Source organism: Azolla caroliniana, unplaced genomic scaffold, assembly GCF_043228905.1.
Source record: "Azolla caroliniana isolate FFs.n. ecotype wild unplaced genomic scaffold, voAzoCaro1.0.p SCAF_7, whole genome shotgun sequence".
Taxonomy (NCBI): Eukaryota; Viridiplantae; Streptophyta; class Polypodiopsida; order Salviniales; family Salviniaceae; genus Azolla; species Azolla caroliniana.
In genome coordinates, this window is record NW_028230442.1 from 16,900,795 (window position 1) to 16,915,433 (window position 14,639).

Here is a 14,639-nt window from a genome sequence, read left to right on the forward strand (position 1 = left end):
TGGCCGTCCTCACTTTTTGTGAGAATGACGTTTTCACCATCCCTTTTTCAACAATTTTTTGTTGACATCCCCATCGGTCACTTCGATATTTCGTTACGTAATGAAACAATCATAGCCACAATGGTGTTGAGTACTTAGGGGTTAACCCACTTCATGTGAGGTTGCTCCTATGATACACATATCCAACATCCCTCCCTCGTTACACGGATATGATGCCACCATGAGATCATTCTTATGAGAGGCATTCGTAATGACGTAACCATGTGATGGGCCACGTGGGCCTACTATGAAAAGAGGGCTCATTTGGCTTGACCATTAGGTTGCATTGGTGTATGCCATCGTAATTATGAGACTTGAGGTTAGGTAACGTACCAACAAAGTTTGTGGTAAACGAGGGGGAAATAAGGACTCTTGACATATATGTTTCTTTTAAAAAAACATATATGGGCAAATGCCTTGCATATCTCTTATATGCATGAAACATTAAAATTCAAGAAGAGATACCTACTTGGTTGGCTCAAGAGTTTAATGCATTTGTTCTCGAGGTCCCGAGTTCAAATATGACCAAGACCATACAACATCGTTGATACATATGACTATAACACATGTTTAGACTTGAGGTTTAAGTGCACTTCGGGGTCCTCATAATAGGATTTAAAGAGTCGAAACCACATATGTGGGCACAGAAACATAGTTTATTGTTAACATTTTTTTCATGTATAAACTACTCATGACGCCATGAAAAAATCGATATAGAGATTAGGGAAATACATTAATTTGTCACCCCCATGGTTTTTAAAACACCTTTGTGTTACCATAGTAACTTGATCTTGAACCTCATCTCATACATCTTGGCCTTATCGTTCAAGTAGTTAGCTCTTACCATTTGAGTTTAATTTTGTCTCGCCACTTCTTCTATGAGAATATTTGAATCTTCACCTATTGCTAACCTTAATCTTTATCTACTTTTCTCCCCTTGCACATGCCGCACCAAGACATCAACCCCCCCACTAAACCCTCCATCAAAGATGTCGAGAAAATACCTGCATGTATGTGCTATTCAAGTGGAACCATCAAGCTCTTAAACAAAGAGTGATGGGATTGTTGATGAATAAGCAAATGCATGAAGGACACTTGGCATACATGATGTAATCCATAATTAAAACGATAAGTTTATCTTACATTATGAATATCCTAATGGGTTGAACTTAGTCCATGTTCTTACAAGGTCACGTGTTTGAATATCCATATAATGTTGTAATTTTGAGAAATATTACTTGATTCAGTGACATAAAAGAGAGAGCCGATATTTACAAAATTACATGAGAGAGACAAAGAAAAGTGAGAACCCACCATTGGCTTGCTAGAGAGTATAACATCGTAAATTTGAGAAATGTTACTTGATTCCTTGACATAAAAGAGAGAGCTGATATTTACATGAGAGAGACGAAGAAAAGTGAGAACCCACAGTTGGCTTGCTAGAGAAACCCATAAACTTCCTCAGCAAGAGAGACCCAAATCGCTTATTTACTCGAACGAGATGAAGGAAGGTGAGAACTCAGTTGACCATGCACGGTAGATCTTAGCTGACCATGCACTGTAGATATAAGTTGATCATACATGGCACATCGACCTGAATTTGACTTGACAGAGGGACCCAATCTTGACCAGAGAGAGGTGAAGGTCATAGAGACTTGACCTTGACCTCAGGTAAATGGAAAAACCCAAACCCCATCTTTTCTCTCTTCACAAACTTGAAATGGTTCCATTTGAATAAAGAAGAAGAAGAAGAAGAAGAAGAAGAAAATAGCTTCTTCTCTATGGTTTCATAAGAAGGAACACACACACACACACAGAGGGATCGAGCTATGGCGACAAAAAAAGATCAGCTTCATCACCGTCGCCATCACCGTCTTCATCACCAGCAGAAGATGGCTTTTCAGATAACAGGACTTGCCGTTGGTGCTGTCCTCGCTAGCAATATCTTCATTCGAATCTTTCGGTTCCTCAGAAGAGGTAACTTCATGTTTTCTCCGTGTGAAGTTATTAGGGTTGGTTCAATTAGTCGCCTCGGAGAACATTAAGCAAAAATAGAAAGAAACATGTGAAATCTTGATCACTTACATGATCTCAATGAGTCTACGAGAAACCTCGATATATGCCGACACTCTGATATCATGTACTCTCTGCGAGGTTAGGATTTCAATGTGAAGTTAGAGTTTCTAATCAGAAACAAGGCTATTATACAGTGTAATATGTCACACATATACAGTATATTTCTTTTATTGTTGGAGAATATGATAAAAAACAGTAACGTTAAGAAAGACTACATTTGATCACAATAATAGCGAGCATTAAATGGTTTATTTATTATGCCATTTGACTTGATAAAAATATACTGGAAAAAGAAAATTGAGTCACTAACCAGAATCATTATGACATCCCAAATATTAAGATTCTAGAGATTAGATACAAAATTCTAGAATTTAGAAAGTCCTAGAACCTGTAGATATTCTCTCCTCCTAAGATTTCTCTCTCCACTGTCTTTTTTATCCAGCATTTGTTATCATGTACTCTGGTATGTCTTGCAAGGAGAAATTTTTTAACCTTGTTCATTTTGATGTACGTAGCATGTTTAGCGAGTCTATGGGAGGTGCTTTGTTTCTTTTGTTAAAGATTTCTGCAGATAAATTTATATTTACTTATTGGAAAATAAAACTAATACCTTTTCTGCGTGTTAGAAATTTCATGCATTTTTGACTACCTAGACAGGTAGAAAATTGAAATGTCTGCATAAAGACAATGGCAGGGAGTTCATATTCTGTATTTCAGAAATTTTGTGATTCTCATGCTATAATGTGGGAATTAACAGCCCCATCTAGGTCGTCTTCTAATGGTGTGGCCAAACATTATAATTGAACATTGTATGAGAAAGTGAGATGCATTCTGTCCACACCTTCCCTTAAGAGTTTTGGGGAGAGGATATAAAAATTGTAGTTCATATGTGCAATTGATCTCCTCACATTACACTAAAAAATGGCATCTCTAAAGAGGTTTTGATTTGGCAAGCCTGACTCACATGGCTACTTCTGCATCTTTGGCAAGATTTGCAAAATAATCTTCATGCTGATTTGATGACAGACATTTTCATGGGATAGCGCGATGAAGGTGAAATGGGCTACAAAATTTGGTTATTTTAGTTTAAGAAGGTAGTAGGCAACCACAATGTTTTAATGAGGCAAAGCTGCTCAAAGATAATGCTGCCTCAGAAGATGATAGTAAGAGGGTCAAATTTCAGCATGTATAGCCACCATAACTACTGAAAACAGGTCTTAGGAATGCACCACATAGGGCTGCAAATAACATTAAGCCTGTGGTAGTCATGCCAGAAGATGTTGGACAGCTATTAAATGCCCGTAATGACAATGAGCAACCTGTAGAATGTACTGAAATCAGGGTTGTGAATGATGGACAACAATCCCAATATGATGATTTTGTGATTCCTCTTTGTGTAAAACCTATGCCTGAGAATGTGGAACAGTGGGTAAAAAAGTCTACATGAGTTAGGAGGTATGCCCAAGAATTTATCTTTCCTTACAGTATACCATGCTGACTGATGAGGGTGAGTTGCTTGCTTTTAAAGAAACAATATTTTGTGAGCACAAAGGCAAGTGGGAGGTGGCAATGCAAGAAGAGATAAAATCCTTGCATACAAATGATAGTAGGGATCTGGTCGACTTGTCCGAGAGTTATACACAAAGATTTTATCCGTCCTTGCAGTATATCATGCCGAGTAATGGGGGGTTGAGTCTCTAACTTTTAAAGAAGCAATATCTATGTGCACAAAAGCGAGTTGGAGCTGGCAATGCAAGAAGAGATAAAACCCTTGCATGCAAATGATAGTAGGGATCTGGTCGACTTGCCCGAGAGTTATGCACAAAGATTTTATCCTTCCTTGCAGTATATCATGCCGAGTAATGGGGGGTGAGTCTCTAACTTTTAAAGAAGCAATATCTATGTGCACAAAAGTGAGTTGGAGCTGGCAATGCAAGAAGAAATAAAATACTTGCATGCAAATGATACTTGTGATTCGGTTGAGCTTCCCAAAGGTAGGAAATCCATTCCTTCCCACCTTGTCTCCCAATGAAAACAAAGAAGAGGCAGATATAATCATGTGTGCCCTTGCTTGAGATTAAAAGTTCCCATTTTCCTCGTGTGTGCAATCGATCTTGATTTAGGGCTCTATTAGATGAAGCAACCAAAAGGTTTTGCTATTCCAGACAAAGAAAATTGCAAGCTGAATAGATGTCTTTATGTGCTGAAACAAGCCCTAGACAATGATATAAGAAGTTGGACTCCATTATGTTTTCACAAGGTTTGAAATGGCAGTATGCAGATCCTCGTTTGTACACCAAGAAGAAATTTGATGACAACCTTCTGTATTGTATGTTGATAATATGTTGCATGCTGGGAAGGAAAAGAGCACATCAAATGCTCTAAAACAGCCGTTGATATCTGCATTTTCTATGAAAGATCTTGGTAACGCTGAGCACATTTTGGTCATGAAGACTAAAAGAGCTGGGAAGTAGTGATTGCTCTATTTGTGTCAAGACAAATACTTTAAAAATGTATTAGAAGGTTAAATATGGTTGATGCAAAGGAGTTTAGTGTGCCACTACAACTACATGCCAAGTTTACGAAGAATGATTGCTAAAAGATAATGATGTAGCTAGTATATGAGAGGTTTTCCGCATGCATCAGATTGTGGATCACTCACACATGCCATGGTTGTTGTTAGACCAACAATTGCTCATATGGTTGATGCAGAGGAATTTAATGTGCCACTACAACTACATGCCAAGCTGTTAAGAGTCTATTACTAATGAATAGACCGAAATAAGTAAAATAAGGTAAATATATTGGATAGAAGAACCTGTTCCACCCGACCACCCCTGAGCTATGATCAAGACATAGCCAACCTACCACCCACGTCCCATACCGCCGGGTATTAGGATAACTAATACTTTGGAAGAGAACACGATCCTCGCGATATGTGTACCTCTTCCTAGGCCCCTTGAATAGATGTGCCTTTCTAAAAAACTCTCCATTCATTGGTTATTAAGATCATGATAGTGCATGCACCTATCATTCCTTCTATCCAATCACATTAGTCCCTTTCTAACATTAGTGAACATACCCTTCGCTTATGTAAATATTAGTGACCTACCCTCACCTACGTTATGTGTCCACAATATACACCTCTACTTCAAAAGATTGCACTCTTGCCATATAAAGTGAGGAAATTGTGCCTTAAGAGTATTCTTGCGTACCCATGTGGCATCATCAATAGGTTTATCCATCTATTTGATCTTGAATAGCCGAATCTCTTTAGAACGTAAAAGTTTAGTACGAGAATCAAGAATTCGTTTAGGAACATGAGGTTTGTAAGAAAAATCCTCTAATGTTACAAGATCCTGAATTGTAATGATGTTATCACCAGAACCTAAAAATGGTTTTAGACAACTAATGTGAAAAACAGGATGAATACCAACATTATGGGGTAAGGCAAGGTGATAAGTTGATTAACCAACTTGCTTAAGGATTTCAAAGGGGCCACCGTATCGTGGGGCTTAAAGGTAAAGATGGATGTTTGAGGGAGCAGCTATTGAGGGATGATATTCAACAAACAGAGACTAGAGATACGGATTTTTTTTTTGGGTGTACCCAATTGCCTTGATTGGTACACAAGAAAAAAAGGTTATTATATTAGTTAACCCTACAAAGAAAGAGGTGTCCTGTCCAGGTGAACATATACAAATAATTACCTAATTTGTGAACTACGGGCCTTTACACCTAACAACCTGCCACTTAAAGGTCCGATGTGAATATTCAAGTAACTCCCACTAACTATATACAATGCTCATGTTGAGCTTTGCCAAGATTGTGAAAATATTTGTAGGATTATCTTGTGTTTTGATCTTGATCAATGTGACTACAACATCCTCCAAAACCTTTTGTCCCTTTTTGGGTAGTCACAAATGCATCACCTTTTTTTTTCATCAAGTACACCCAAATCTTCCTAGAATAATCATCGATAAAGGAAATAAAATATGCAACACTACCCGAAGATTTTACAGGCATGCTACATACATCAGAATGCACCAAATCTAGCACATTTGGTTTACGAGAGGCACTAGAATAATAAGAATTTCTCACTTGTTTGCCAAATAGACAATCATTATAAAAAACCAGCTTTCATCCTTTATCGTCAAGTTTTTTTAGGGTAGAAAGGACCTCAAGTCCTTTTTGGCTCATATGTCCTAATCTCTTATGCCAAAGCTCTAAACGAGAGTCAAATTCAGCAATAGCAAGAAACGATCCTTTCTTTAGTTTCCATAATCCACCACCGAATAATGTGGTGTAACCATGCAAATCCATCTGTCCTACAGATAGCAAACTTTTCTTAATGCCAGGTACATACCTAACATCTTTGAGCACAAGCTCTTGACCATTATCCAAAGACAAGTGTATGGTTCCAATACCATCAATATTGCAAGCACTATTGTTACCAAGATAAACTTTTCCATAACTACCTGCATCAAATGTGGTAAAGCACTCCAAACATGGAGTAACATGAAAAGAAGCCCTAGAGTCTACTATCCATGTCTGTGTCAATCCATCATCGATTGACAATAAAGCATCAATAACATGTGTTTTGGTGATTTGCATGTCTTGAACATGAGCTATGAAGGCATCGCCTGTAATACAAAGTACATCACCGTCTTCACCAGATAGGTCTTCAATGATAACATTTGAAGCCATATTAGATTTCTCTATTGTATTAAAATTATCATCTTTATTTTTCTGTGAGAAAAGCTGTTAATAGCAGCAGCGGAAGACTTAAAACAAAATAGGCACAGCCAAGCTGTGAGAAGGCTGTTAAACAGCAGTAGAAAAAATGGTTACAAAGAGTAGAGACACAGCCAAGGAATAGAGCTTGTTTTAAGCAGCAAAAAAGAAAATGAAAAACTATACAAAAGAGGCTGGTATAGCCTATTTATACAAAATTGGGGAATGTGGGTGAAATGGATGTTTGGTAGTTAAGTGACTCTTGTACTACCAAACAACTACAAAAAACTAGGAATAAAAGGGAATATCTTGGAAAAGGTAGAAGAGAGAAAAGGCATTTAAAGCATTGCAGATTCTAGAGAGAGAAGGCATTTAAAGAGTTGCAGATTCTAGAGAGAGAAGAATCTAAGAAAAGAGAGAATGTAGTACAAAGATAATAAATATGAAAGAGAGTGCAGGTCTGGAGCTGCCACCCTCCAACACCTCCTCTCAGCTCTAGAACGGCCATCAAACATTGAGTCGACCGAGGAGCTGATTAATGGCATGCCTTGGAAGTGGGAAATATATATATATATATATATATATATATATATAGAGAGAGAGAGAGAGAGAGAGAGAGAGAGAGAGAGAGAGATTGTTGTCAACATAACAGTTCTGAAACCCAAAAGAGAGAAAGAAGCTATCAATTTTGTCATGCCAAGCTTTGGGAGCTTGCTTTAAGCCATACAAGGCTTTGTGTAACCTGTAGACCGTGTTTTTCTGCTCTAAAATCTCGAAACCTGGAGGCTGTTCAACATAAACCTCCTCTTTCAAGTCACCGTTAAGGAAGGCTGACTTGACATCCATTTGAAAAATGGCCCATTTGTTGTGAGCAGCAAGTGCAAGCGCACATCGGATAGATGTGTACCTTGCTGTTGGAGCAAAAGTTTCCTCATAATCCACTCCTTCAACTTGTGAGTAGCCTTTTGCCACTAAACGTGCCTTGTGCTTATCCAAAGTACCATCAGCATGGTATTTGGTCTTGAAAATCCATTTCAATCCAATGACTTGTCGATGTGGAGGCCGTGGGACCAGCTCCCATGTATGATTCCGCTCAATGGAATCAAGTTCAACTTCCATTGCTGCTTTCCACTTTGGAAGAACAAGGGCCTCTTTTGCTGTTGTGGGTTCTTTTGATTGCACAACAGTGCACAATAAGGCAAAATTGCATGAGTGAAGAGGCCGTTGTGACTTACGTGTTCGAGAACCAGATGTATACTCATGAAGTTCAGCATCGGAGAGATGAGAATCACGAATGGTGGCTTGAAGCCACTTGGGAAGTGGTGGAAGCTGGTTTGTAGAGGGAGTGGAAACAAGTGGAGTTGAGGGAGAGGTTTGAATTGTTAGCGAAGTTAGAGATTGAGTAGGAGGAGATGGGGGGCTTGAAGATGAGACATCTTCGTCTAAAATAGGAGATTCCGGAGGAGCTTGGATTTCAACCATGAACTTAGGTAAAATCCTAGAGTCATCCGGCTGAGACTCCACAAAATGAACATCCCTAGATATGACTAGGGACTTTGACTCTCAATCCCATAACCTGTATGCTTTAGATTGTGTGCTGTAACCAAGAAATTTGCATTTCTTGGTTTTGGACTCAAATTTCGTCCTTTTATGATCTGAAATGTGAACATAAGCATCACAACCAAAGACTTTAAAATGAGATACTGAGGGCTTTACACCTGTAAATGCTTCTTCAGGCGTCATTCTAGCAACTGCTTTTGTTGGGCAGCAGTTGATGATGTAGACTGCTGTGTTGACAGCTTCACCCCAAAATGAGAGAGGAAGATCAGATTGAGATAGCATCGTACGAGCCATCTCTTGGACTGTCCGGTTCTTCCTTTCCACGACTCCATTTTGTTGAGGAGTATTGGGTGTAGAAAATTGTTGAGCAATGCCTCGTTGAGAGCAGAAATGGTGGAAAGCTTTGGAGATAAACTCTCCACCATTGTCCAACCTGATCTTTCGAACTTTCTTCGATGTCTCGTTCTCCACGAGAGCTACCCATTCTTGAAATTTTGCGAAGGCTTGGGATTTTTCTACAAGAAAATAAACCCAAACCTTGCGAGAGAAGTCATCAATTATAAGCATGAAGTAGTGTGCACCACCAAGAGTAGTGGTTTTCATGGGACCACAAAGATCCATGTGCACTAACTCCAAGATAGATGTTGCTCGATGAGTGGCTTCATGAGGGAAAGGCTCTCGATGTTGCTTGCCATGAAGACAAGCAACACATGGGGTATTGGGAGATTTGAAAATAGGAAGACCCTCAACTAGTTGGGAGGAGAGCTTTTGAAGAGAATCATAGTTGAGATGACCAAACCTAGCATGCCACAACGTGGGATCTTCTTGTGCCACCAAGGCATGAGAGCCTTGAAGAAGATGAAGAAGATGAGATTTGGAGTTTTCCAAGGGGCTATGGGAGCTTTTTAGGTGATATAAACCCCCTTCTTGTGTGCCACTAGCTACAATTTGTAGGCTGTTGGTGTCAATCACTTCCAAACCTGAGCTATCAAAGTAGACTCCATAACCTTGCTTGGTGATTTTGTAAACCGAAAGTAGGTTGGTAGAGATGCGAGGCACATGTAGCACATCTTGAAGAACGACAGGTTCTTCACTTGAAGAATTGTCAAGAAACACATTACCCACACATGAAGCCTCAATGCTTGAGGCATCTCCTATAGAGATTTGGGAAGAGCTAGGCTTCACATCATGCAAAATGGATTTGTCATAGGTCATGTGTGAAGTGGCACCACTATCTACTAACCACTCATCGATGGTTGAAGTAGTTGGTCCAGCCAAATGTGAAGTATGTTCCTCAATGCCAAGGAAAACTGTTTCTTTGGCTGAGTGGGCCGAGTTGGATTTCGGTGTAGGTTGATTTCTGGTAGAAGAAGAGTTCTTAGCATTGTCCCTTTTCTTTTTCCGACAATCTGGCTGAATGTGACCTTTGTAGCCACAATAATGACAAGTGAGCTCCTTGTAAGCTGGGTTGTTTGGCGGTCTTGGATTGGGTTTGTTGTAGGAGTTACCATTTTGCTTCCACTTGCCTTTACTTGTCGCATGTAGAAGCGTCTCATTGGAAGTTTGAGCACTTTTCTTCCTTGTTGCCCTATCTTGTAGCATACCAAGAAATGTATTCATGTCAGGTGTGTTGGGAAGAAGAGAAATGGTGTCACAAAAGGCTGAGAATGACTCAGGCAACTTTATCATTAGACGATGCACAAACTCAACTTTAGTGGACTTGCTTCCCAAAGAAACTAGTTCCTTTTGGAGAGTGACAAATTCCGTTATTTGATCCATGATGTTGGGAGTGTCATGAATCTTGAGATTTGCTAGTTGGCTTTCAATAGCTATCATTTGAGCATGATTAGCTTGATGATACCTCCTTTTGATGGCTGTCCATAGTTCATTGGCTGTCTCGTCATCTTTATCTTGAAATTGACGAGCGATGCTCGGTTTAATATTAAACATGAGGAAAGCATGAGCACGAGAATCCTTATCTAGCCAAGCTTCAATCTCAGCGTTAGATGAGCCAGCAACTGATTTGGTTGAAGAGGATGAAGTTACTGGTGGTTTCTTGTCACTACCATTGACTACATTCCATAAACGATGGTATTGTAGCAAGGTCTTTATTTGTAGCTCCCAATCCAAGTAATTGTTCCCATCCAAGATGGATTCTTTGGGGAGTTGGGGAATGGTTGATGAAACAATGGTGGCATGTGAGGCCATGGATATCCTCCTCTTGAGCTACAGCTGGACAATTTACAGCAGTTGTAAGTAGATACTCAGGGTCTTTCTACTTCTCCCTAGATGCTAGGTGAGGCTCAGATAAGGGGAAAAGAAAACAGAAGAGCCTCCTCTGTAGGGTTGGGAGGGAGGGATAAAAGAAGATAGGTCTGTGTGCTCTTTGGCAAAAAGAAAATCAGGCTGAGGATATGGAGACCTCACTGCTCTGATACCATGTGAGAAAAGCTGTTAATAGCAGCAGCGGAAGACTTAAAACAAAATAGGCACAGCAGTAGAAAAAATGGTTGCAAAGAGTAGAGACACAGCCAAGGAATAGAGCTTGTTTTAAGCAGCAAAAAAGAAAATGAAAAACTATACAAAAGAGGCTGGTATGGCCTATTTATACAAAATTGGGGAATGTGGGTGAAATGGCTGTTTGGTAGTTAAGTGACTCTTGTACTACCAAACAGCTACAAAAAACTAGGAATAAAAGGGAATATCTTGGAAAAGGTAGAAGAGAGAAAAGGCATTTAAAGCATTGCAGATTCTAGAGAGAGAAGGCATTTAAAGAGTTGCAGATTCTAGAGAGAGAAGAATCTAAGAAAAGAGAGAATGTAGTACAAAGATAATAAATATGAAAGAGAGTGCAGGTCTGGAGCTGCCACCCTCCAACATTTTCTTCTCTCCTACATTCTTCTTCCTTTCTAGTTCCATCTTCCAATATCTACAATCAGGTTTCTTATGACCTTTACGACCACCTTGATAGCATGTGATATCTTGTTGTTTTCCTTTCCCTCTACTCTTACTTCTATTTCTTTGTCCTACATTTGGGTTCCTGTTATTATATCTCCCCTTAATATTGTATGCTGAACTACTACCTTCTCCGCTAGATTGTCTTCTAATCTCTTCATTGAGAATAGAGCCCCGCACACCATCGAAGGTCAAGTTGGGGCTATTAGACAGCGAAATAACTAATGTTTCCCAAGTATCGGGTAAAGTCATTGTCATAAGTAAGAAGATTGCTTTGAGCTTGTCATAAAAAACTGGTAATCTTGAATCATGTAGTTGGGATAGAGTACTTGTGAATAACGATAGATGCTTTGTTTCACCTTTTGACTCATCAAGCCTCATACTGACAAGTTTTCTCATCAAATGCACCTGATTCACAGGAGTAGTATTCTCGTAAGTTGTCTTAAGTTTCTCCTAGACTTGATGAGCAGTAATCAAGCCCTTTATATCTACAAGAATCTCATCAGAAACAACCATTTTAATATATGTAATGGCTTTCTTATTCAGAGTGTTCCAAGCATCATTTTCCATGCTCTCTGGTTTCTTTTCTACGAGAGCATCTTCACAATCTCTTAGAAAGAGGATGCCCAACATATGCTCTTTCCACAATTCGAAACCTTTTCCATCAAATCTCTTGATTTCAAAGAAGTTTTTCACTTCAGTTGAAGTGGAGGCCATTGCTCCCAAGATTTATGACAGATTTCTTCAGAAATTGGTTAGAATACTGATAGGAAAGGGTTTGAAAGAATTGAAAGAAAAACTGAGGTGTTTTCTGCTGATTCTGAATTTAGAAAAAACAGCAAAGCAGAGGAAAGAGATTTGGCTCTAATGCCAGTTAAAGGTAAAGAGGGATGTTTGAGGGAGCAGCTATTGAAGGATGATGTTCAACAAACAGAGAGTAGAGTCACAGATTTTTTTTTTTGGGTGTACCCAACCGCCTTGATTGGTTCACAAGAAAAAAAGGTTATTATATTAGTTAACCCTACAAAGAAAGAGGTGTGTTCACATTACAATAGGAGGTGTCCTGTTCAGGTGAACAATGTGTTCACATATAAGAATAATTACCTAATTTGTGAACTACGGGCCTTTACACCTAACAGGGCTAACTTAGTGCACTTGCCTGTAGACAATGACGTAGAGTAGAGTCAGTAGGGTCACGCAAAAAAACTTTTTAACCAATAGTAAATGTATGGGGACGTCTATTCTGATTAGCATAAAATCGGGCGTGATCTTGAGTTGTCGTAACATTTTCCTTGGCAATATGCAACATTGGTTCATGTCCTGCAAAAAATTGCGTGTACTGTCTAATATATCACAATGAATCGTGACATCTACTAGGGCAATTGGCTGAAAACCATACATCAACATAAGAGGACTATATCTAGTGGATGTATGTTTGTTTGAACGCTATGCATGGCTAATCCTAGTAAAGAAAGAAAGAAAGAAATATTAATGTCTTTTAAGAGGCCATTATGGCCTATAAAACCAAACAAGAGATTACATCTTAAGTATTGTCTAGTCTTTGAGAGCAACAAATCATAATAAAACCTCAGTAAATATAAAAGTAAATAAGATAAAAAGAGACAAAAAAATCTGGTTTTTGGCACATGTGAGATTCCCAAGTTAGATGTATTATAACTTTTGTCTTCGAAAGATCTCTAGTATAGGTCGATCCAAAATGGAGAGGTCTGCGAAGTGAGGGAAGCACTTGTGATGGTGGAAGATACTGGTCTTTATCTATCAATGACAAAGGTGTAGAGGTCGTGGTCCATGGGGCTGGGGCTTATGTGCACGACAAATTTCTATTGCCTGATGTAACCCCTTTGTTATGTCCTGGTTAGGAGCCCATTTGTGTATCCCTTGATTGACTTGTAGCATTAGTAGGAGTGATGGGCTAAAGAAAGTTGTGATTGTTTTTTGTGGATGAGCTTGTGTGGCTGTATTATTGTCCTCCAACAACTTTTCCCTATGTCTCTTGAGTTCTAGCAAAAAAAGTCCTAGGCACCGTTGGCCCTCATATTCCATTACCTTGCGTAGCGGGCCAAAGCATTGTTTAAAGAGGCCATGGTACCTCCCTCTGATTTCATAAAAGGCACTATAGTGACAAACATAGCGTTCTTCGGGTTCCACTCCTAGATGACACAATTGGCAAATTTTTTCTTCTAGAGGTATTTGTGTATATCTGCTTACCTCAATCTCTAACTGATGTGACAAAGATCACAGCTGCCGTATCACACTGCACAACACATAGGATAGATGTATGTCCATATCACACTGGCCCATCTTCGTACCAAGTGATATTTTGGGGCTGATCCATGTTATCTTGTTTTCCAAGTTAATATTATCAGTTCGGGTCACTCTATTCTTTTCCACTTTGGTCATATTTAGATGGGGAGAGTCCAAGCTATATTGGAATGAGGGTAGTGCATTTATACTTATGCCATGTGACTCGAACCATTGCTACATTTCAGCATACCAACAATGAATGTCTCCATTTTCAGCTAGTTGTCTTAATGACATAAGTGCCAACTTAGGGTACCTTTGTTTAGGGAGCTCTCAAAGATGTTGGATACATGTCATTGATCGGAACAATGCCGTGGTGATTATAGGTGTTGCTCCAATATCTGCCCGGATTATGTCATGGGGCACCGATGCTTTGCTCCTTATCATGCGGGCATCATTAACACTAAAGGTCTCTCTAAATCTTTCCAGTGATTTGCCTTGTTAAGACTCGATTCCCATGTTTCTACTCCATAGAGAAGAGTTGGTATGACAAGTGTATCAAATAACCACAACTTAGTTTGTGGCTCTTGGAATTGCAAATGTGCACATTGTCTCTCACAAAGAATTTGTTCTCGGTTGACCAAATTTGCAAGGAATGCAAGTACGATTCAACCAGGAAGGTTGCTTCATCGAGGATAAGGGCCAGCTTATCGCTCATGCAAGAAGAGAAGGTCGCATGTTTATGCTTGATGCGATTGAGGTGAACACAACAATGTATGCAAAGGGACTCAAGACTGAGTCTGATGTTGAGTTGTGGCACAAAAGGGTTGGCCATGTAAACCTCGGTAAACTCCGATCGATGCAAACAAAAGGAGTTGTGCACGGATTGCCACAATTTACTTTGAAAAATCTTGATAATGTATGTGAGGCGTCTTAGCTAGGCAAGCAACATAGGCATCCATTCCCGAGTGAAAGGAATGTGAGTAAAGGCCTGCTCGACATCATCCACTTGG

General features: G+C 39.4%; 1 protein-coding gene across 1 annotated transcript in view; it reads left to right on the forward strand.

Moving 5' to 3' along the window:
• The first annotated feature begins 1,828 nt into the window (after positions 1–1,828).
• Positions 1,829–14,639, forward strand: part of LOC147862087 (Zincin-like metalloproteases family protein) — a 33,100-nt gene continuing 20,289 nt past the window's right edge. The window contains exon 1 of the mRNA XM_087322460.1: positions 1,829–2,016. Coding sequence (XP_087178586.1) covers positions 1,869–2,016 — 148 coding nt within the window. The 5' untranslated portion in view covers positions 1,829–1,868. The remainder of the gene's footprint in view (positions 2,017–14,639) is intronic.